Here is a 22,055-nt window from a genome sequence, read left to right on the forward strand (position 1 = left end):
TTGGTGAGCCAGGTTCCTGGGTAAGCCTGTAGACAAAGCCATTGCCTTTGCATGCAAGAGCTGTCAGGATGGAGATGTGTCAGTGGTGGTGAGCAGGCACCAGGCCCAGCCCACGGTGGTGGGAGAGGCTCTGGAGCCGGCTTGGCAGGCACATGGGCAGCCCTGCTGCTGGAGCCAGGAGGGCTCTTCAGCCAGGGATGGGATGGGACGGGACGGGACGGGACGGGACGGGGTGGGGTGGGATGGGATGGAGCTGCAGCAGGTGGGAGTGTCCAGAGGCACGGAGCAACCCAACCTGCAGTGCTGGGGTCTGCACCAAGGTGGGTCCTTGAGGCATTGCCAGTGCTGCACATCTGCATTTGGAAGCGCATCAGTTGTTAAAGACACTGAGAGCATTTGGCAGGATTTCAACCCAAAACTTCAAGCCAGTGTCAGTTTGCAGGGTGACGATTTGCTGGCTGGAAGCAGAGCAGTCCCTCAGTGCTCTGCAGGTGCCCGTGGGGGGGGCCAAGCCCCAGCACTCCGGGGACATCCCTGGCAGCTCCTGCGCTGCGAGCGGAGCCTCCCAGCCAGCAGCGGATCTGCTCCTGCCAGGGGCTCTGCCGGGGGCTTCGCCAGCCAGAGCTCTATTCCATCCTTTCCCTGGTCCATTCACCATGCCTCCCGCCTCCTCCCCCTCTCCCCGTCCCTCCCACCCTGCCTGCTGGATCCCCAGCAGTCTCTTGACACCTTGGGGGAAGGCTGGGAGGTGTAACCATCGCCAGCGAGCGAGGAAGAGCAGGAGAGAAGGGAGAAGGAAGCCAATAACAGGGAGGTCTAGGAAGGTGGTGAAGGGGGAGGGACGGGGCCACTCCTCCATCGGTGGGACTGCAGATTATTTTGCATGGATTGTTGAAGAGAAAAGGGAGCTGCATTTGTGAAGGGACCAAAAAATAAACAGCTCACTGCTCGGGTAAGTGCCAATGCGAGCTCCCCGGCTCTCATTGTCATGCTGTACATCGATCCCCCCTCCCATTTTGCTTCGTTATAATGGGTTTGATTCTTATTAGGATTATTTGATGCATCAGCTGTATGCTTCAGTTGCTGGAGACTGAGCCTCCCCGGTACGTGTGTGTGAGTGTGTGTGTGTGTGCATGCGCGTGCATGTGGGAAGATGCCCATTCTCTGGATATACATTGACACATTTTTCCAGCTCTCAGTGTGATGTCTCGTTCGCAGTGTTACCCCAAAGCGTGCCGTGCACACACACACAAATGGTGTTGGCTGCTCCTGCCTTTAAAATCCACTCACACACGCAATTATTGATGCTGAAAATTAAACGGTGGGCTCTTAAATCACAGTCCTCAGTGGCAGGGGGCTACTTCTCTTTATCCTGAGCCTGACACGTTCAGTATTATGTTTTATAGCAAAGCTACATTTAAAGATCAATTCGGCAGTGGTTATTGCATCCAAATTACATGGTTGTCATGGAGATGGTACAGAGAAGCTGAAGTGATATGACTGCATCTGGACTGGAGTGGGGCTTCGCTGCCGAGTGAGATCCTGCCTTGCCTCCTGTGTCTTTTTGTCTCTGCTGGGTTACAGTTTCTTTTAATCTTGAATGAAGCGGTGCCGTATTAGAGGATTTAGAGGTCGAGCTGCTGGGAAGGGCGTGTGTTACCCCCACTCAGCACTGGGTTATTATCATAATTGTTCTATTAACATCTGCATCTCCCTGAATTTCTTCCACAAGTCTGGGAAAGAGGAAGGCGTCAGAAGGACAGATAGTTTTCTGAACACAGCTAGGGCTGGGAGTACTTTCTAAACGGATACCTGCCATGCCCACACCTCCCTGCCAGCTCCCACACCTTGGGGGACAAAAGGGAAAGGATGCTCTTATTTTAGCCATGTTTATCTTCCATTTTGCTGCCTCAACTTTGAGGATTCAAGGAGCCAGTCACCTGCTCATCACTGTCAGGGGAATGGCTTTTTTCTTTTGTTTTGTTTTTTGTTATTATATTTGTTTGCTTTGCAACTGGTAATATGGATGTGTTGGCAGTTGGGAAAGAAAATCCATAATTTGTGAGAATGAAATTTTCCTGCCTAAGGCTAGCTAGAATACAAAGAGTATATCTGTGGGAAGGGCATGTTATATGTTACAGATGTGTATTTCTCTAGCGGCTGGGAGTAAATCACACTATTGTGCTCATCTTCATTATTTTGGGTGTTAGGCTGGCTTTAGTCAATATTTAATCTAAGCTCATTGTGTGCTCACACAATAAACGTGCAATTTGGAGCCTAACTTTGCATCTCTAAAATGCTTTGGGAATGCATGTGGCATTGTCTCCATAAATGCAATTTCACCCTTTTCTGCGAGACCAAGCCTATTGTGGCATGTAAATATAGTAAAAGGCACTGGTGGAAGCAAGCCCATCAGAATGGCAGTGTTTCTCTAATTGTATCACTAAACATAAGACAGAATTAATTACTAGGATAAACAGAGCTTTGTAGCTCTTGGATCAGGATAATATTTGCATGGAGTTCCAGGCCTGCATTATAGTAGCTGGCATTATGGCTTAAATTCCCCCCATGCCAGTAGATAATGTTTTTAGCCAGGAGTGGAGCATATTATCATTAGATACTTTTGCATTAAAAATATGTTAAATCCCCATGTCCTTGTCAAATTGTCCATTGCAACTGTTCCAAAGTCTGTGATTCAACCAGGATTTTCCTTAATGTGATTTTTCCCATGCAAGTCCAAACGAACAATGGATAAAGTCTGAAAGTGGGCAGCCAAGTCCAGAGGGGATGGCTAATTCACAGAATGGATGGTCCTCACTTTGTGTCTCTTTTCCCCCTAAAAGTTAGGCACAAGTGGAGGTGAAGTGGGTAGTTTTCCCTGGAGATCCCCTTGGATGTGTGAGGTTGGAAGCCAAGTAGTTCTGCATTAATACTGAGTTCACTCCAGTCTCAGCTCCTTATCACTCTTCAGCCCACCCTAGGATGTAGCTGAGTTATTCTCTGGGGAAACTGAGGCTTGGCATGGTCAAGTGACTTGTCAAGGTGACAGTGCCAGCATTGGGCAGGGGACACAGGAGCTCTGCCAGGAAGAACCTCTGTGTGACCACCAGGCCTGTTCAGTGCCCGGATGGTCCTGCTGCACTGGAGAAGTGGTGATGGGAAGCAGTAACTCCAGGTCATGGAGACCAGGTGGCTGGGGTGAGGGTGTGTTTGCTGAGGCCACTCATGAGAGCTTCACAGAGGGTGGCAAGGGGGAGTCAAGCAGTTTCAGACCAGCTTCTGAGGTGCCCAAGAAGAGGACTTGCTTTTCTGACCTCAGGGTGTTCTCCTTACGTGGCCCATCACGTGGCTCTTCACATGAAGCACTCACAGGTGTCTTGGCTTTCTGCTCTCCCCACTGGTGCTGCTCACCTCTCATCTCTTTGCTGAAATACTCTGTATTGCTCTTCTGGACTTCAGCCTACAGTACCATCACTTCTCTGCACTCCATCCCATCACCCAACAGCTTTTTGTCCTCTTCCTCCATGGGTTTTCCCACCAGTGAAGCTCCCTCCATCCAGCAGTGCCACAAGCTTCCATGCCATGGTTTGTATGTTCTGTGCCTGTCCTGAGGCACACAGCGCTGGGTATGCCGGGCCACCATGTCAAAGGGACTGAAGTGAAAATTCTCCTTTGAAATCTGAAGTTGCCGCATGTGGTGTCTGTGGTTTTGCACAAAGCTGGAGCTGGTGCTTGTTGCCAGAAGGAAATGGAATTCCCTGTTCAGCACAGGCATCTGTGCACGGCCCTGCTGACTCGCACAGGTTGGTGGAGTTGCCAGAAGGATGTTCCCTGGGCTGGGAGGGAGCTGTGGCTACTGCCAGCAAAGTGCTGGCTATGGGCGGAGCGATTCCTGCTGAGGGAAAAGCTTCCTTGGAGGTTGTGTGCGAGCAGTCCCTGGAGTGGGTGATCTCGTGGTGGAAGTGGCCACATCCCTTGTGGGTGCTGCTTGCTCTGCTGCCTGGCAGTCTCTGCTGTGGACACACCTCTTTGCCAGATTTGCTGGGGGTGAAAACATCCTCCTCGCCCTTTTGTCAGGGAAATGCCTTTCCCAGGGATGTGCTGGGACAGGGTTCATGGGAGGCTCAGTGCATCCAGGCTCTCAGTGGCGGGATGGAGCCACAAGAGTGGCTCAGGGGTATATTGTGCTCAGGAGGCTTGGTGTACTTCCCTGTGGGGGTTACAGTGTGAGACGGACAAGGTCAGCTCTGGCTCCCTCCCTGTTTCCTGTGACCCTGGGGAGGTGACTGGCAGGCTGGGCTCACGGGGGAGAGGCACCTGTCCAACCTGGACATAACCACCTCTCCCTTTGTCCTCACAGCTGTCCTTTGTGTTCCCGCAGGACCTCCAGAGGTGGCTGAGATGCTCAGGGAGATCCTTCCCTGCAGTCCATAGCCCGACCTTCCTGACCCTGGGCAGCACCCAGCTCTGCTCGGGTCCCAGGTAGGGACACGGGTGATTCCTTTAGAGCAAACACTTCCCATCACTGAATCAGCCCCAGTGCTCCCTCACTTACACCAGGCAGGGCCAGAGAGAGTGAGGAGCTGCAGGCAGCCCCAGCAGAGATGCTGTAGCTGAGCCCAAGCCCCTTCTTGTGCTCTCCATGCTTTTTCTGGGCTCTGGGCCTCAGCCTGGCACTGGGCACATGATTTGTCACCTACCTCTTCACCACTGCTGCTTACATTTCCTCCACTCCTTTCTCTTCCTCCTTCTCATCACCTCCCCTCGTGGTTTCTCAGCTCAGTGGTTTTGAAGGGCCTGGCTGGTGGCTGTGGAAGAGGCAGGGCTGGCAGGTGGCTCAGGCTGTCTGCTGTTGGGTTTTTTGAAGGAATAGTGTGTCCCCATGTCCACATGTCCTGGCCAGGAGCTGTGCTCACACTGGGTCCCAAAAGAGGAGACCACACCTGAAGGGATCTTCCCAGCACCACTCTGAGGGGCGCCATGGGAGCTGGTCAGGGTGTCACCTCTGTGGTGCCACCAGCCTTGCCTCATCTCCTGCTATGTCCTCTTCTTCTCTGAGACCTCCTGGATGGCTCCTGGCAAAGGTGGTGTTGGTGGGGTGCCCTGACATTGCTGGCTGCTGTAAGACACCTCATCAGGCCCAGGAAAGGCTTCCTTTCAAGCAGGATGAGCCCAGGAGTCATCCCAAGACTTTCTGCTTTCCTCTACAGCATGGGACATGAACTGGTTCTGAGGATAATCTCACAAAGCCCCAGTCTGGCAAAACCTTGTGCGCTGGTTTTGTGTCTTCCTCTCTCCAGCTCTGACACCTCCACTCTGCAGAGGCCCCCAGTGTCTCAGGGAGCTTTTCCTGCATTGTGATCGTGGCAGAGACCATGCTGAGGACAGGGCCACTCTGAGATCTTCTGGATGAAGTGTTTTCTGGGCTGGGGGGCTCGCAGCTGGATTTGGTGTCTTGTGCGGTCACTGCCCATCCTTGTCTCCCCTCCAGGCGATACAGCTGAGCCCCTCGTGTCGCTGCAGCCTTTCTGTGGCTCTGGGATGGAGAACTGAATTCCCCCTCAAAAGACAAAACCTAGGAGAGCAAATCCCAGTGATGTCCCCTTTCTGGGGGTTAGAGCATGTGCCTCTGAGCTCTCCTGATCCACATCAAGTGGGAAAACTGACATCAGACCCAGTGACTGGTATGCTTACGGTTCACCAACCGTAGTGAAAAGCCCAGGGAAAATGATGTGAGCTCAGTCTCCTCTCTGGCTTCTCCTCCCCCGTGTGCAGTTGTCTCTCTATTATTTTCTTGATATGGAAAAACAAATTTGACCCAAATATCTTTTTCTTTTAAATCTTTAATAATTTGTGAGGTAGTAGGGAAATGCTGTGATACCAAACTAAATTGAAGGGTTGCATTTTTTGTTTTCTGTATTTGCTTACATGCTCCAAAGTCAAGGCATAAAGCTCAGTTCTTGCAACTTTTTTTTTTTTTTTTTTAATCCAGCTCTTCAGTGGTTTCAGCACAAGTGCATCACAACTCTAGGTAAGGTTTAGCTGACCTATAATCCCAATTTTCAGCAAGTGAACAATTTTTCCAAAAAATTTCACACAGTTCTGGGCAAAAGCCTCATAGAGGTGGAGAGGGCGTTCCCTGTGGTACCTTCCAGCCTTCCTCCAGCACCTGATCCAGAACTGGCTGGTCTGAGGCTGGCTCAGGGAAGCATCCAGGTGCTGCCATATACAGAGCAGGACTGCATCCTCCTCCACAGCAGGGCCTGGGCACGCTCACAGAGATCTCTGCCCACTCTGTGCACGGCCGATTGCTGTTGGCTGGTGCTGGACACAGAAGGAAAGGATGGTCCTGGTCTAGTGGCAGGTGACCCTGCCCATGGCAGGGGTTTGGAATGAGATGATCTTTAAGGTCCCTTCCAACCAAGCCATTCTGGGGTTCTGTGGCACCTTCTCCAGTCCACCCACAGCCTCTCCCGTTGCTTGTCCTAAAGCAGCGTCTCCTCACCGCACATCCTGGCAGTTCAATGAGTGTTTGGACAACACTCTGAGGCACAGGGTGGGACTGTTGGGCTGTCCTGTGCAAGGCCAGGCGTTGGGCTCGGTGATTCTTGTGAGTCCCTTCCAACTCAGGGTATTCCATGGAGGACAGACCTTGCAGACTTGGATGAGTGCTGCCCTCAGTGTGACACGAGGCACCACTCCCAGCACCGAGCTCACCTTGTGTGGGGCTCTGCTCCTTCCCAGATTCTGCATGTTTGCTCCTCAAACAGGCACTGGTGCCCAGACTGTGGGAGTGGATGGCAGTGAACTGGGACCCTGGAGCTTTGGACACTTCCTAGGAACAAAAGCAAGCAGGCTGTGGATGCAGCCTGCCCAAGCAGGACACAGGCACGGGGGGAACAGAAGGGGTTTCTGGCCAGAAGGGGATACACAATGCAGGGAGATTCTGCTAAATTAAAAATATATATTTGTCTTTGCTGGTACAACAGAAGCTAGGGGAGCAGGCAAGAGGAAAGCGAGAAAGCTTTATTTAATTAGATTATAAGGCCCCAAAGGCTTCAGACTCATAAAAAAAATGAATTGATTTTTGTAATTGAGGATGGGGTTTCTGCCAAGTGCTGCCTTAATGAGTATTTAGGTTTTGCCTCCTAAGTTAGCAGCACCAGGCAAGGGCAGCTATTCAAGCCACTCCTCACCAGAGTCTTGAGTTTGGAAATAGGAGCTGCCTGCCTGCAGTTGGGAGTCTTAACCTGCCTTTCCAGGAAAGGACATCATGTGTCCTTTCAAGGCAGTTTATCCAGGTCTCTTGGTATTCTCTCAACATGAAATCCCTCCCTCTTCCCCAGACCCCAGGAGGCAGCTTTCTCCATGCATGGGTGTGGAAACTGAGGCAGCAGATAATCACGGGGTTGTTTTTCCTCCCAGAAGTAGAAAGAATTAATTTGCTGCAGCAGCTGAGGCAGTTTCCTTTGGTGGCTCCTTCCTAGGCACTGGTGGAACAGGTGTGGGGCACTGGAAGCCCATCCTGTGCCACCCCTGCCTGGGAAGGTGCCTCTCCTGCAGGTGATCCTTAAAGCACAGCACCTGAGCACGATGAAAGGGTGTTTGGTGCATGCACAGCTGGGACCTGCCTCTGCAGGAGCCATAGGACACCAGGGAGGGCATTATCCCTCAGCCCAAACCATAAGACTGTCTGGAAAGAACAAGAGATTTTTATCTCAGGCTTTTGGACCTACCTCCTTTCACCCCTACACTCTTCCTCCACAGTCTTTTCATTTTTGCACCCAAGAATCGGGAGAGTTCTGTGTGCACAGGTGGCTTCAGGATTTCCTGTGTGCCCTCATTGTGAGAGCTGGGAGAAGTCCAAGAGAAGGTGACTCCAAAATGCCTGGCAGGAATGTTGGCCCAGAGCTGCCTGGGATCAGGAGCAGAGTAACAAGCCCAGGTGAAAGGCAGGAGGTTTGGATGTGCAGCAGGATCACAGCTTGATAGCAACACCTAAACTGCAGATGTGTTACTATTACTGCCATCAGAGCAGGGGAGCAGAAAAGTGGCCACAAAATTCCAGCAGCTCCTGGTAGATGTAGGGAAAGATCCTGTAGGAGAAGCCTGTGCCTTATGACCTGGATGCTTCCTGAACGCAGAAGGGCAGGGAATCCACTGCTCTCCAGATAACAGCAAACTGCAAGGAGTACACCTTGGGTCCTTGGGACCTTGGGGACACTGTCCCTTTAATTCTGCACACCAAACCAATCAGAGATTCCCAGTGTCAGACACATGACTGCAGTTTGCACACTTGTCTCAGGCTGCATCCCCCACAGCAAACCCGGCTGCCACTCCTCATGTGCCACTATGTCATTGGGTCACCGCTGAACCAGGCTGAGCAGCTCTCACCTCCTGAACCTATTTCATCTTTACAGCACACTTATTTCTGGCAGGCCCCTCTGGCCTCGCTGTGCTTCAGGGAAGTCTCAGTCCAGCACATGATTCATCAGTTCCCCACATCATTGTCTGATGCCCAAATGTAGTGATGTCTAAGGAGCAGGAGAAAAGCCCTGAGAACATCTAAAACAGTCTGCTAAGAGGCATAATGACCCTATTGCAGGCTGGTGTAGCAGCTCTGCTCTGTAGTGCAGGGCATCTTGGAAGTCGAGAGAGCCTTTTGGTCCCAGAGCAGGTGTAGTTAAAACACTGTCCTGGTGCAATTACATCATCCTGATGTGCTTTTTGCTCTTTTTGTAATTCCCCTGAGGAGAAGCAGCATCCTTTTCTCTATAAAGCACCTTTACATCAGTTTAGGAGAGTGCCTGTTGGAGTCCTTCATCAGGGAAACCCCACTCCCCTCACCATGCTTATCCAGCACATCCATTAAGGGCAGATCCAGCCTCTGCACAGGAACTGCAAAATGGCTCCACCAGGGTTTCACTTGCACTTTCTGGACAACTTGCTCTGTTTTCAAAACAAGTCAGCTTCCACATTTCAGGCTGCTCAGAGCCATTCATGCTTAGGGAGGCCAGATCTGGCCATGTCACAGTAAGACGTTCCTGTGGAAGTGTTTGCAGCCCAAACATGTTTGGGAGAGCTGGGCAGGAGCTTTATGTTTTTAATGTGGGTGTTTGCAGCAGAAGCCTCAGAGCTGGGGCTGCTGTCCCAGGCTGGGGCTAGAGAGCAGCAGAGTGAATTCTTCTGCTTGTGACACAAACTTCTAATGCAGATCAGACACAGCCTTTCTGCTGACTCTGAACCCTGGGGGCTGAGCTCAGCTGGAGATGTCTACACTTGGGTGAGCTGAGTCTCACTCAAAGTGCTTTTCCATGTATTCAAGCAAGTTCTGGTATATCCAAGTTCTGAGCAGCATTTCCTGTACTGTGTGAAAGATAATGATAACTCAACACATCCTAAAGGAGCAGCGAAATCCTGCTTTTCCTCTAGTGGTTCCATCCTGGTCTGTAAGTTCTGAAAATAAATATGCAGTCATATTTTCTGCCATTTCTACACCCTGCTGACTGCAGCCTGGGAGACTGAGCAGACAGCACATCACTACAAAGGTGTGAGGGACCCACCAAAAATGTAGGTGTGCTCCAGGCCATTTTTCCTTGAGTGAAAGATGCTGAAGAAATGAGAGAATGGTCATGCTACCTGCAAAACAGACACCCTTTCCAGAGAACAAAATGAGTGTGACTCCTCCAGCATGGAAGAATGATGAACTGGTGGTGCCTCCTTGGTTTTGTACAGCTGACAGGCAGTTTTCAGAAGGTCAGTGATGATCTGTTTGCCTTTGGAAGAGGAAGATTTACTTAGCCCACACTTATTTATAGGAATGTTTTCTGCAGTTTTGAAAGGCAAAGTGGAAATTTTGGGCTAAACCACATTAAAAACGGCACATTAAAGAGTATTCACTAAGAAAAGGGCTGATGTTCACATCCTAGTCTGAGAGGTGGTGAGTTTCCTACAGCGTTGTCCTGTCTGTTCCCCTGCAGTGGCTTCCTCTCTCCACTTTGCCTCTCAAATGTCTTGGTTTGGTCCTGGTGACGTATTGAAGTCCCTTCATATTAGATCTCATGTTCCCAGGCTGTTCCTTGCAGCTCCTCTGGGCAGACAGCTTTATGCCCAAGTGGAGCTGCTGACTTTAGCGGAATTGCCATGTTTCGTGCCCTGACACCCTCTAATTTCAGGCAGGGAAGTTTCAGCCCTGTTGGCTGTCAGCAAATCTTGGCTGAGTCTGTGTTTTCAAGCCAAATTAGTGCATCTCAGTCTGATTTGGGTGAGGGAGGCTGTTCTTCCTTTCCTTCACTAAGATGAAAATAGAAAGTCCCCACTGGTGTGACAGTTACCCAGCTGTTCCCCTCACAGATGGATGACTCGCCTCAGGTCCGAAGTGGACACTGGTTGATCCCATGTTATGCTTTGCTTGCTGAAATCAGTTGGAGCAATAAGTCCTATCTGGACTCTCCAGCAGCCTTTTCTGGACTCAATGCCTTCTGGGCCTGAACATCTTCAGCAGTCACGGTCTCTGCTACCTATCCATGGGTGCCTTGTAGCAATGCTCCTGGTTTGGAGGCCAGCTGGAATTGCAAGGCTGACATGGTGACACTCAGGAGCATCCAAGAGTCTTGAAGCAGGTGTTTGTCTCAAGTCTCGAGGATGTGGGGACCATCATGATGTGCACAGAGCTGTGTTGGCAAGCAGAAATCATGCTTAACTGATGGGCAGGGAGGGAGAGCCCTTTGGAGAGCAGGGCTGAGTCTCTGCTGGGCAAAACAAGGACCTTTCCTCTCTGCCAAGGGAGCCTCCTCACAGAGACTGAAGTTACTCCTTTTTACCTGGAGATGGTGCAGGGTGGAAAGGCAGACCTTTTGAGGTGTCTGTAGATGTGTATAATGACATCCACAATGCTTGCTGTTCTCTTTGTCAAAGGAGGATCTCCTCCTTCATCCTCCAGCTTCCAGCGCGACTGTGTCATTCACACTGATGCCATCAGGTTGTTGCTGGTGGTTCCCTGTGGATGAAGGAGTGCTGTGTGGAGAGAATGGGAGATTTCACACTCTCACTGACAAGTGAGGAGTTATCTGGTGTTGCAGGTTGCTGCACGTCAGCTTTGGACACCATCAGCTGGCTCCAAACCTGCTGTCTCTGATGTCAGCACCCACAAAAGTCTATTTGCTGTCTTCTGCCTCTCCTGACAGCTTTGGGGAGTGTTCAGGAAGACCTTTCTCCCTGCTCTCCAGGTCACACTGAGCTCCCAAGGAGCCCAAAGCCAGTGCCCAGCCATCTCTGCACGTTCTGGGCATCTGGACTCATGGTCCCCACATCCCTTGGGCTGCAGGCCATCTGTCTGCACACAGCTTATCTACCAGCTTCTGTGGTCAGACCATCGCCATAAAAGCCTGATGTCAGTCCTCATCCCTGAGCTTTAGGGATGTGTCGGAGTGTGGAGGGAAGTTTGCCTCCCTTCCAAAACTCCATTTCATTCTGCAGTACTGGTCTCCATCCCTCTGGATGTTTCTCCCAGGGGACAAGAAGGATGGGCTTGCCTGCTGCCTCCTGAAATCTTGCAGCGAGGCGTTGCATAGGATTAGTGTAGACAGACAGCATGGCAGGAATTTCCTTTTCTGGGGTCTGAGTCAGCTGCCAGCCCTGTTTTATTATTTTGGGTACTGGGAGAATGTGGGGAAGGAGGATCAATCAAAGGGAGGGAAAGAGAGGGGAAGAAGTTGTTTCCATTTATGGATTATGAGAAGCAGTTGCAACTCTTGTGGATTTTTATGGAAGGTAACCCTGGCTGTGGGGAAAGCTGGGTTTTACTGAATTCAGTTACGATGCTGCACAGAACTGAGTGGAAAGGCCCCATAAACAGCCTGGTTTTATAAAAAAAAACAACCCCATACAGACAATCAGACTATAAACTGCCCCTCCAGAGAAGGTGAGCACCAGAGTAGACGGGTACAGGTGAGGATGGAGCCAGCTCTGAGCGGAGCCTAAAACCCCTGAAAACTCCTGTCTTGAGTTGGACTCAACCCAGCATGGACTGATTACAAGCTGTTTGTTCTGCACTCAGGCAAGGCTGGAGCCACAGGGACTCACCTGTTACCCAGAACAGACATCCTTCTCTCAAGCTTTTCTCTGAGCTCTGGGAGCTGCCTGAGGATGGGGTGACAGGGCACAGAAAGCCCCTGCCCCTTTTCTCCACCTTTTCTGCCATGCCAGGAAGGAGCTGGCTGGGATCCTTTGGTGTCCCTGTCATCCCTTTACAGATGCAGGCTTGAGACCTGCGCCATGGGCTCATGGCCTTGGGCTCCTGCAACAAACAACCACCTTGGCCAGACACACTTAGTGTGGAGCATTTTCTTGGTGAGGCAGGAACAACAGCCCTGTGGGAGCTGCCCTTCTCCTCCTCCCCCCAGGATGCAGTAAAAATTTGCCCTCCTTTGCTCGTCCCTCTCTGGAGGCTCCTGGTATTCTCCAGCCACAGGAGGATTCCTGTGAATTGCAGTGGGTTTCTGCAGGTGTAATCCACAGGGAGCCCTGCAAGGTCTCCAAGGGGGTCAGGGTTTGCTTCTGCAGCAGGGAGGATCTGAGGATCAGACAGACCCCACTGACTGCAGCAGGATCTTTGTCCTCCCACAGTCCAGCTGAGAGGCCCTGGATGGGGTTTGAAAGGAGCCTATTCCAGGAAGATTACAGGCCTGCCATGCTGTCTAGAGCACAAGGGGCATTCAGGTCCATGTTCATCCACATCCTGGACATTCTGCCTCAAGCTCACACTTCTCCTGGGAGACATAAGCTCTTTCTCCCTCTGCCTTGGCCCATTTTTTGTGGAGGCTTGTGACTCCTACCACGTCACCAAGATGCAAAATGAGGGTGCAGTCACAGAACCACAGGCTAGGGAAGGTTGGAAGGGTCCACAGTGGCTCACCTGGTGCCACCTCCCTGCCCCAGCAGGGCCATGGCAGAGCCCAGGGCACAGCAGTGTGCCCACACAGCTCTGCAATATCCCCAGCGAGGGACACTGCACAGCCTCTCTGCACAATCTGCTCGGGGCCGGGCCCTGCCCAGGGCAGCAGTTCTGCCTCCTGGGCGGGGGAATTGCTGCGCTCAGGCCCTGCCCGGTGCTCTGGGGCCGCTGCTGGGCCCCGGAGCAGAGCCCGGGCCCTGCCCTGAGCCCTCCCTGCAGCCAGGGACACCCAGGGCTGAGGGCCCCTCTCAGCTGGGGCTCCTCTCGAGGCTGAGCAGCCCCGGCTCCCTCAGCCTGTCCTGGGCACGGAGCTGCTCCAGGCCCTTCCTCATGTCCACAGCCTCTGCTGGACCTGCTCTAGGAGCCCCAGGTCCGTCCTGTCCTGAGGAGCCCAGAGCTGGACACAGTCCAGGCTTTCACCCCTTTTCACAGGCTTGAGAGCATGACTCTGTTTCCCCTGCGAAGGAAGCAGTCAGATTTGCATGGTGCACACCCAGGGCTGGAGGAAGACTCAGTGCACAAAGTGCTGCACAGCCAAGACGTCGGTATGAGGGAAGGAACATGCAAAAAAAATACTAAATATATTCTTTCATTTTTCCCTGTTTTAATAACTGCAAAAGAGTGCAAACGGGAAAGCTGTTAAGGATTTTAAGACTCAGCTTTATTGTTTTCTATAAGCAAAAAACTGCTGTTGTTTCCCCAAGATGAAGTTTAGCAGGAGTCATTTGGATCTGAATGTGTCCTGATTGCTCTGGGGACTCTAATAAAAATTCAAAATAAGGAGCTGTAGGATTTGGTTTCAAGAAAAAGTATGTTCCATGTACAGTGATTTCTGATTACCCAAAGGCTCTTTTTTTAGCATGTAGCTGGTTTATTTTAGTCTGTGGGATATGTTTTATCCACAGCCTCTTTTGCACATTGGAAGTGAAGGATGTAGGACCTGCAGTTTGCGCTGTCAGAGATGGATGGAAACCACTGGGACAGCATATTGCCCATGAGCAACGACCATCAGTACTCCAGTGTAACTCTGCATCAGAGTGTGGCTGAGGGCTCAGCCCAGCCCTGCCCCTCAGAGCCTGCTCTGCAGCAGAAATGCTGCAGGTGACTTAGAACTTGGTGTCATCAGGGGGTGACTGCTCTGTACAGAGCAGGGGTTGATGTACAGAGCAGCCTGGAGCTGGATAAATCTTTGGTGTGCCCAGGTCTTGAGTTCACTAGGCAGTGGTGCTTTCCCTGTCTCCAGACTGTGACAGAGTGATAGAAGTAATAGAATTTGAGAAAATCCAGAAAAAAGTAGCCAAAGTACTCAAGGGGGTGGAGGAGCTGTCTTCTGAGAACAGGCTAAGAAGTCAGGGTCTACAACCTGGAGAGGAGAGGCTGAGAATGATATGATTGAGGTCTTCAAAATCCTATAAAAAACAAGCCCATAGGAGAAATAAATGAGGGTTTTCACAATGAGGATGGCAGAAGGTTTTTATTTTCAGCCATGTTGGAAGGGCAGAGGTCAAAGCAGAGACATAAGAAGGAAGAAATGTGCTTCAAAAAGAAGAACTGTGGCTGTGATCTCTCCATGTTTCTACAGCATTGTCTCCTCAAAGAGCCCTGACTGTGCCCATGTGCAGGGTAATGCGTGACACCTGCCTTTTATAAGTTCACTGGTAAGTCAGGTCATAAAAGCACATCATTCCTGTCCTGCAGCCACGCTGTGGATGGGGTCTACAGCCTGTACATCAAAAGGCTGCTGGGCACATTCCATTCCTGCTCACAGGGGACTCGGAGCACATGGTCCATCACAGCAAAGGATGTCACTATAGGCATTTTAGCCCAAGAAGTTAAAGATCTCTTCCAACCCAAACCATTCCATGATTGTCTTCACTAAGCTGGAGGGAACGGGATGCAGAGCAGCAAGGAGAAGCAAGGCTGCTGCAGGAAGCAGCCCAGCTCAGCATGAACTTGAGGAAAAGCTCATGCTTGACTAAGCAGCAGGATTCTTCTCCAAGCTTTCCTGTGTCCCAGCAGCCAAGTGGTTACACAAAACTGAAGTGGGAGCCTTTCCAGTTCCTAACGCAGGGAAGAAAATTAAAAATAAATCATTTCCCACCAGCCATTCAGCTTCAACAAAAGCTGGGACACTTCCAGAGCCAGACCCTGAAAGAGCTGCTGTGTGGTTTCCAACCCCTCACAAAATCAGGGCAAACGTTGCTGCATCTCTGCCCAGCCTCTTCGGGACCAGTGCTTCCCTGCAATGGATGCCAGCCCAGCTTCACTGGCCCCGCTGCAAATCCAGCATCATCCCAAAGTAGGTGATGAGGTATTTCTGCTCTCCTTTCCTCCCAACCAGCCCTGTCCTGTCTCCTCCTGGTCCAGGGGCTGTGCAGGAGCCAAGGCGGAGTGGGGCTGTCCTGCATTGCTATCCTGTGGCTCTGGGAGCATCACAGTGGTGAGCTGGTGCTGCTGGAGTTCTGATAAATGAAGGTAATAGCAGTTGGCTTGCTGGGTCTGGCCTGCAAAACAGGGCAGCATGAGATGGCCACAGGGATGGGGTCCTCAGCCTCTGTCCCATCTCTCCCACCAAGCCCCAGCTCTGGGAAGGAGATGGAAAGGCCATGGTTAGCCACAGATCATGGACGCCTTGGCTTTCTTAGCCTCTTCTACAGCAATAATGTGGTCTTTCTAGCATGTACCCATGTTCTGCTTACATGGGCCTCACAGAGCTGGTCTGCTCCAAATCATGGAGCTCCTGCTTAACAGCTGTCTACAACTCAGCAGGGCCACATTATCTGTCATTGTGACCAGTCCTGGCTGGGGTATGTGCCAGGTCATGCCCTTTTCTTGCCAGACCCTTTTTTGAATGTTAACCCCAGTTACGTTTGCAGGAGGCTGGGAACACTGGACATGCAAGGGGTGCCCACCCTATTCCAAGGACCTAGAGAAGAGCAATCACTTGAGAGGGTGCCTGAGCCTGCAGAAAGGGCAAGACTTGTGAAAATCCACTGATGGGAACCCACATACCACTTTTCAGAGAGTTACCTGCTTCAGAGAGCACTTTGCAAAGCAGAAACAAAAGGAAATGAGGAAGGACTTGGGGAATGTCAGCCTGCGGTCCAAGGCAGCCAGGCTGCACAGCTTTGGGATAGTCAGAGGAGCCCCAGAGGGACCTCTGAACACCTGTCCCTTGCCCCAGTGCTGCAGTGTGTCCTCTCCCCACAGCCTGGCTGAAGCTATGGCAGCTTCAGAGGCTGAGCTGCACTTTGGTGCTTTCCAAAGCAAAAAGAACGGTGTTAAGAATCCGGGTCTGGGCTTTGTCCAGAACTGGTGACCTTTCAGCTGTGTGCTGGAGGCAGATGTGGACAGTTGCAACCAGCTGTTCCACCATCATTTGTCTTCCAGTTTCTCCAAGCTGTGGAGAAACCGGAAGACAAACTTTGCTCATATTCCTTCCCCACACAGATGGGGAGGCAGCAGGTCACAGATGAGCTGTAGGGTGGGAGAGACCCTCTGCAGCTGATGTGGGGTGAGCTGGGAGTGTGGCAGGAGTTAGCTGCATGGCTTCAGTACAAGGCATCACCATGAGGAGCCAGAGCCACAGACTGTTTCAATCCAATCTCCCAGTTGCTCTGGAGATTCTGGGAAGCCTCAGCCACTCATAACCTGTGTGTGCTTCAAGTGACTGTCACTGCAAGCAAAAATCAAGTAGCTGGTGACTTGTTGGGAGTTTGTCATGGGTTGCTACACCCTCATCTTGTCTGCAGACTTCGGGTGCATGCGGCAGCCCCCAAGCAGGTGTGAGGATGCAGTGGAGCGGGGATCCAATGGGAGACATACAAACCTCAAGGGTCAGGAGGCTGCAAGAGGCCCGGATTTCTTTTCCTGGCTGTGCTCAGCTCCCAGTTTTGTCTGATGGTCTTCCCAGGTCAGCAGTAGTCTGTGCACACATCCTGCCAGGGCTTCCCTGGTGCCTGTTCTCCAGCAGGAACACAGGCCAAGGAGGAGCATGACTAAGGCCCTAACTATTGATTCCTCAGCACTCCTCCCAGACCACAAACATTCCAGTGAGACTTCACAGAGGGTGAAACGGTAGTATAATGCTTAACAACTGTAGTAGTTTATATGTAATAAAAAATGTTGGGGTTTTTTTTCTTATAATATAAATAATGTAAGTTACTTAAAGTTAGGAGGGATGGCTGGAACACCACACTTACTAAGGTTTGCCAACATTTCTTACTCAGGCCCATCTCCTAACTGCTTTTAGTTTCCTGTTTTCTGGTTGCATACAGCTGTGCCAAGCTTGAACTATTGGACTGGAATTCAGCTTGGGTCATTCCTACTGGAGGTTTTGGATGGGTGGCAGGGAGGTGGGGAATTTCAGCTTGAACCCTTTGGGCTGTTTTTTAAAAAATTGACTCAAAACCCCTGCGTTTTTCATCACACATTAAGAAACAGGCTATCAAATCTTTGCTGGAAAGATTCCTCCAAAGATTGAGCAGTGGCTCGGTGTTTCATGTCTTACATGTCTGTATTATACCTTCACTTTGAGAAAGCCAAAATTTGGCCCATTTTAGGCTTTCAGTATTTTTTGAGGTCATAATGTGGTTATGCTCAGGAGAGTGTTGGTAGTTTTCCAAATAAATTCCTGGAAGATGCTGCATTGGCTTGACCCCACTGCCTGTCCATGGGAACACCAAGTGCCTGGGACTGATTTTCTCTCCTGGATTTGGTGGGAAAGAGATTTACGGGTTTTCCCTCTTAATTTGGGATGGCTTGAGGAGATTTGGCCCACGTGTGTGAACGTGAGGACTGTCCCAGGGGCTTGTTTTACTCTCCCTTGGGAGGGCTCAGCTCCTGCGGGTGGGATTCTGGGCTACAGGAGGCTGATGTGCTGGTGACCTAGGAAGTCCAGGCCAGCCTTTCTCTTGTCAGGCTAGTGGAGAATGAAGCTTAAGGCCTGCAAGGGCAAGCCCAAGAGAAGGTAAAAGCAGATCCCTCTGCAGGAACTTGACACAGACATCTGCTGCCAAGCTGCTCCGTGGGCTCTTTCCAGCCATTGGAAAGTGGGTGGCACATCCGGACCCCGATTCACCCATCACCTCTAACAGCACACAGGCAGTGGTGTCCTGTCTTTCTGTCTCCATCGGCTCTATGCAAGTCTGGCCCATGAGCTCAGGCAGCTGTCTGTAGGGGACACGCCATCTGTGGTGACCTGACATGCTCCCCCAGCCTGGGGTCACCTCAGGGAGACCCATCACTGTCCATCCTGCTGTGTGCCAAACACTCTGCAAGAGAAATGTTGCTCCATCAATCACTTTGATAGCAGAAATTTGCTTGAAGTTAGCTCAAAGACCTTTAACGTGGCTCTTGTTTGTTGGTGGGGCTGAGGAGGGTTGATGGGGGATCAGTCCATAACTAGGGTGCCTCACTCTATGGATCTGGTGGGTGAAATTGGACATTCTGAGGGCTCATCATCAAGTTTCTCCTGAAACCTGCAACCACAGAGTCCCTTTGCTCCACTTTAACTCACTGGGGGTGCTTCATAAGGAAAGATATCAGAACCTCTGGGTAAGGAATACTCTTGCATTCCATGTCTGAAAACCCCAGAGAACCAGAGCATGCTGAGGAAAAAGCACTTGCAGTGCTCTGCCACGGAGTCATGGGATGGGTCTGGGGAACAACCTGATGAGGAGCAGCAGCAGGGTGGCAGGACACCAGCAGAATTCTCCTCTCTGGCCTGGGTCTCACTTTCTCTGCTCCCTTGTTGCAGGCAGGGGCCGTGCAGGGATCGGGAGCGCCCGGCTGCACCTGGTGCGGTAGGTGCGGCGATGCCGCGCGCGCTGTGACAGCGAGGGATGCACGCGGATGCCCGTGGAGAAGAGGTAAAACTGCCAGCACTGCCCCCAGGAGGGACCAGCCTCAGCTCGTGACTGTGGCCTGTGCAGCCCTCAAGGAGTGCTTCACCCCAAAGCCATGCCATGCGGGGCTCTGAACTCCCCAACCCATCACACCTCCCAGCTGCGGGGAGCAGGACATGGAGAGTGGGTTAGATCTGAGCTCCAGGATTGCCTGGGCTAGAGGACTGGAGCAAAGTCAGGCAGGAATTGGGGTTCCCATTGGAATCTGTCCCGCTCAGCAGCAGCTCAGCATGTACCTATGTGGTTCTGCCCGTACCCAGGCCACAGAGGGTGTTTGGGTTGGAATCCCTCCTCTCCCTTGCTCAGGTGCAGAGGAAGCAGCAGCAGAGAGGGGCTGCTGACCTCTCCGCAGGGTGAGAGGAGCAGAGGCAGCAGTTCCGTGTCCCTTGTTAACAAGAACTGGTAGAGCTCTGACCTGGCCAAGCAATTAGTGATTTTACTGCTAATGAGAGCTTCAGCTCAGCAAGTGAGACCACCCAGAGTCTGTTGCTGAACCTGGGCACCCTCCTGGCTGCTCAAAGGTGATGGATTGCTGAGAGGGAAACTGAGGCAGGGAATTTGAATGATCTGCTTGAGATGTGAGTTAGGAACCAAGGTAGGGGGAGAACCCCAGAGTCCCATCTGCCTGCTGGCACTGATTAGCCAGGCTTCCTGTGCAGGTGAACAACACCAAATGGTCTGGGTTGAAAGGGACTTCAGAGATTATCCTCCAACCCCCTGCCATGGGCAGGGACACCTTCCACTACCCCAGGTTGCTCCAAGCCCCGTCCAACCTGGCCTTGGACACCTCCAGGGGTGGGGCAGCCACAGCTTCTCTGGGCACCCTGCACCAGGGCCTCCCCACCCTCACAGGGAAGAATTTCTTCCTAATCTCTAATGCAGCCCTGCTCTCTGTCAGTGTGAAGCCATTTGCCCTTGTCCTGTCACTTTATGCCCTTATCAAAGTCCCTCTCCAGCTCTCTTGGAGTCCCTTTAGGTACTGGAATGGGCTCTAAGGTCTCCCTGGAGCTTTCTTTCCTCCAGGCTGAACAGCCTTGTGAAGACAGATAATGTTTTAACGGTACCTGTGAAGACACATATTGCTTAAAACCAAAATCAGCTGTTACAACAGCTCAGCCTGGGTGCCACGCAGAATACTCCTGCTTCCAGAAGTGATCATTTCTGGTGGCACTTGACTGCAGCTGTGGGGGATTATGACAGAGTAAAGCTTGCACAGCACTGTGGGGCTGAGGATGGTGCTTGTAAGACCTTGCAGGCTTTGCATCAATGGGCCTATTTGCCAATAAAGAGCCTTTTTATCAAAAAACGACTTGTCTAGGTGCAAAACGGTGTCCTTCCCTTGCCCTACAGAGAGAGCATCCCAGGGTATATTCAATCAGGACACTTTTGCCAGAGTTTTAGCTGGCAGCTTGTGACACCCTTCAGCAGTACTTGTGTGTTGGGAAAGGAGAAGTGGTGCTCTGGCAGGCAAGATGCTCTGCAGAAATGCTAAGTCAGCAGGGAGAATCACACAGGTTGGCACAGCACAGCTGCTTAGAACAGTTAGAAAAGAATAAATCACACTTATTGCCTGTTTCACCTATTTCTTCTATTTCTGGAGGGCAGGGAATACCAGGGAGCAGCTCCCAGCATCGAGTCTGGGAAATGCAGCCATGCCACATTCCTGACCCCAGCCCTGGGCACTAACAGCCTCCGTGGGACACATGCCCTGTTCTGAGGCTGTCTGGGGCTATGGGAGCAGCAGGAAAGGTGGGTGCCTGGGCCGCAGTGGCTCAGCAACACAACAGCAGCTTGGCCTCTGAGATCTCTCTGTGCTGAGTGAGGAGCACTGGGCCTTCAGAAGCACCGAACATCGGAATGGTCCTTCCTTGCTCTTACACTGAGCATGTGAGAGGGGGTGGGGGCTTCAACCTGCCTTTCTGACAACCCTTCCCGATGCCCACACTGTGGTTTCTTTTCCCTTGTAGGTAGTACCGAGCCTGAGCTGAGCGCGGGGAGGGATCCCGTAAGCGCTGGGACAAGGAGTAGAACATGAGCGAGACCAGCCCCTTGCCATGGTCTGCCGCAGATGAGTGCGAGCCGCATTCCCCGGGCTCGCAGCCGTCCCCGCTGGCCTGCAGCGATGGGGACGAGCAGCCGAGCCAGCCTGCGGAGCCTGCCAGCGGGAGAGCCAGCCCCCGGCACGATGCTCAGCCCTCCCGGGCGGAGGGGGAGCGCGGGGACCAGCGGGACGAACATCTGGAAGCGGTGACAGAGCCAGGCGAGAGGCTCAGTGAGCAGGGACAAGGGACAGGCGCTGCCAGCGGGAGCGGCCGTGCGGACGGGGCAGTGCTGACCAACGGGGTGGACGCTGCGCTGGCCGCGGGGCGGGAGCGGCCGCCGCTGCAGCCTCAGGACGGGGACACGCCCGGCCGGAGCAGCCCCGAGCTGGGGGACAGGGGCTCCCCCAGCCTGGAGATACCGAGCGGGGCCCTCAGCAAGGAGCGGTGGCACAGCGTCCTGGGATCTTCAGAAGCTCTGAGTGCTGACGAGGCGGAGGAGCAGTTCGGGTGAGTGCGAAGCCGCCGTAAGGTAGGCTCAGCCCTGGTTTGTGTGGGTTATTTTCAAGGCTCCTTGGTTCGGGTTACTCTGCCCCATCAGTGTGAGGAGCTGCAGCTGCTCTCATGGCTGATTGTGGCTTTCCACTCCTCTTTCTCTTTGGGCTTCTCGCACATTTTCCCCCTGTTTGTAACTTTTTACTCTTTTTTTTCTCTCTGGGCTTCTCACACAGTTTTTTCCTGCTACGAATGCAGAAAGCTGTGATTAGAGCCAGTGTCTGCCCACAGAGTCACTAAAGTGAAGGGGAAGCTTTTGGGATCTCGAGAGGTGCTGGTTGTGCTCACTTCGAGGGTGTCCCACTCGCAAGTTAGAGATTCAACTACAGCACTTATGGCAGAGTTACCTGAGGTAACTTAGGACAAGTACAGCAGCCTGGGGATGCTGGAGAGCCAGGCTTGTCTGGGAGGCTGGTGTGCCCTGGAAGTCCCTGGCAACATGGCTAGCTCTGTCAGTCCTTGGGCTAACAGGTGGCAGCTGTGTGTCTGAGAGCGGGCAGGACACTGAGCTTTGCTCTCCATGGCATCTGTGGCAGGTGTTACCAGTGCCTGGATGACACGGACAGCAGTGTGAGACAAAAGGTACAAGTGCCATCCAAT

At 52.2% G+C, this 22,055-nt stretch overlaps 1 protein-coding gene across 3 annotated transcripts in view; it reads left to right on the plus strand.

Annotated features, from left to right (window-relative positions):
- PSD2 (pleckstrin and Sec7 domain containing 2) overlaps nt 1-22,055 on the plus strand; it is a 71,743-nt gene that overhangs the window by 14,755 nt on the left and 34,933 nt on the right. The window contains exons 1-3 of one of the 3 annotated variants that reach the window (XM_032124566.1): nt 744-952; nt 18,714-18,825; nt 20,829-21,410. In XM_032124566.1, coding sequence (XP_031980457.1) covers nt 20,893-21,410 — 518 coding nt within the window. In that variant the 5' untranslated portion in view covers nt 744-952; nt 18,714-18,825; nt 20,829-20,892. Of the gene's footprint in view, nt 1-743; nt 953-18,713; nt 18,826-20,828; nt 21,411-22,055 lie in introns of those variants that run through there. The other 2 variants (XM_032124565.1, XM_032124564.1) reach the window with 2 other exon arrangements.

Source organism: Corvus moneduloides, chromosome 15 (genome assembly GCF_009650955.1).
Source record: "Corvus moneduloides isolate bCorMon1 chromosome 15, bCorMon1.pri, whole genome shotgun sequence".
In the NCBI taxonomy this organism is placed as follows: domain Eukaryota; kingdom Metazoa; phylum Chordata; class Aves; order Passeriformes; family Corvidae; genus Corvus; species Corvus moneduloides.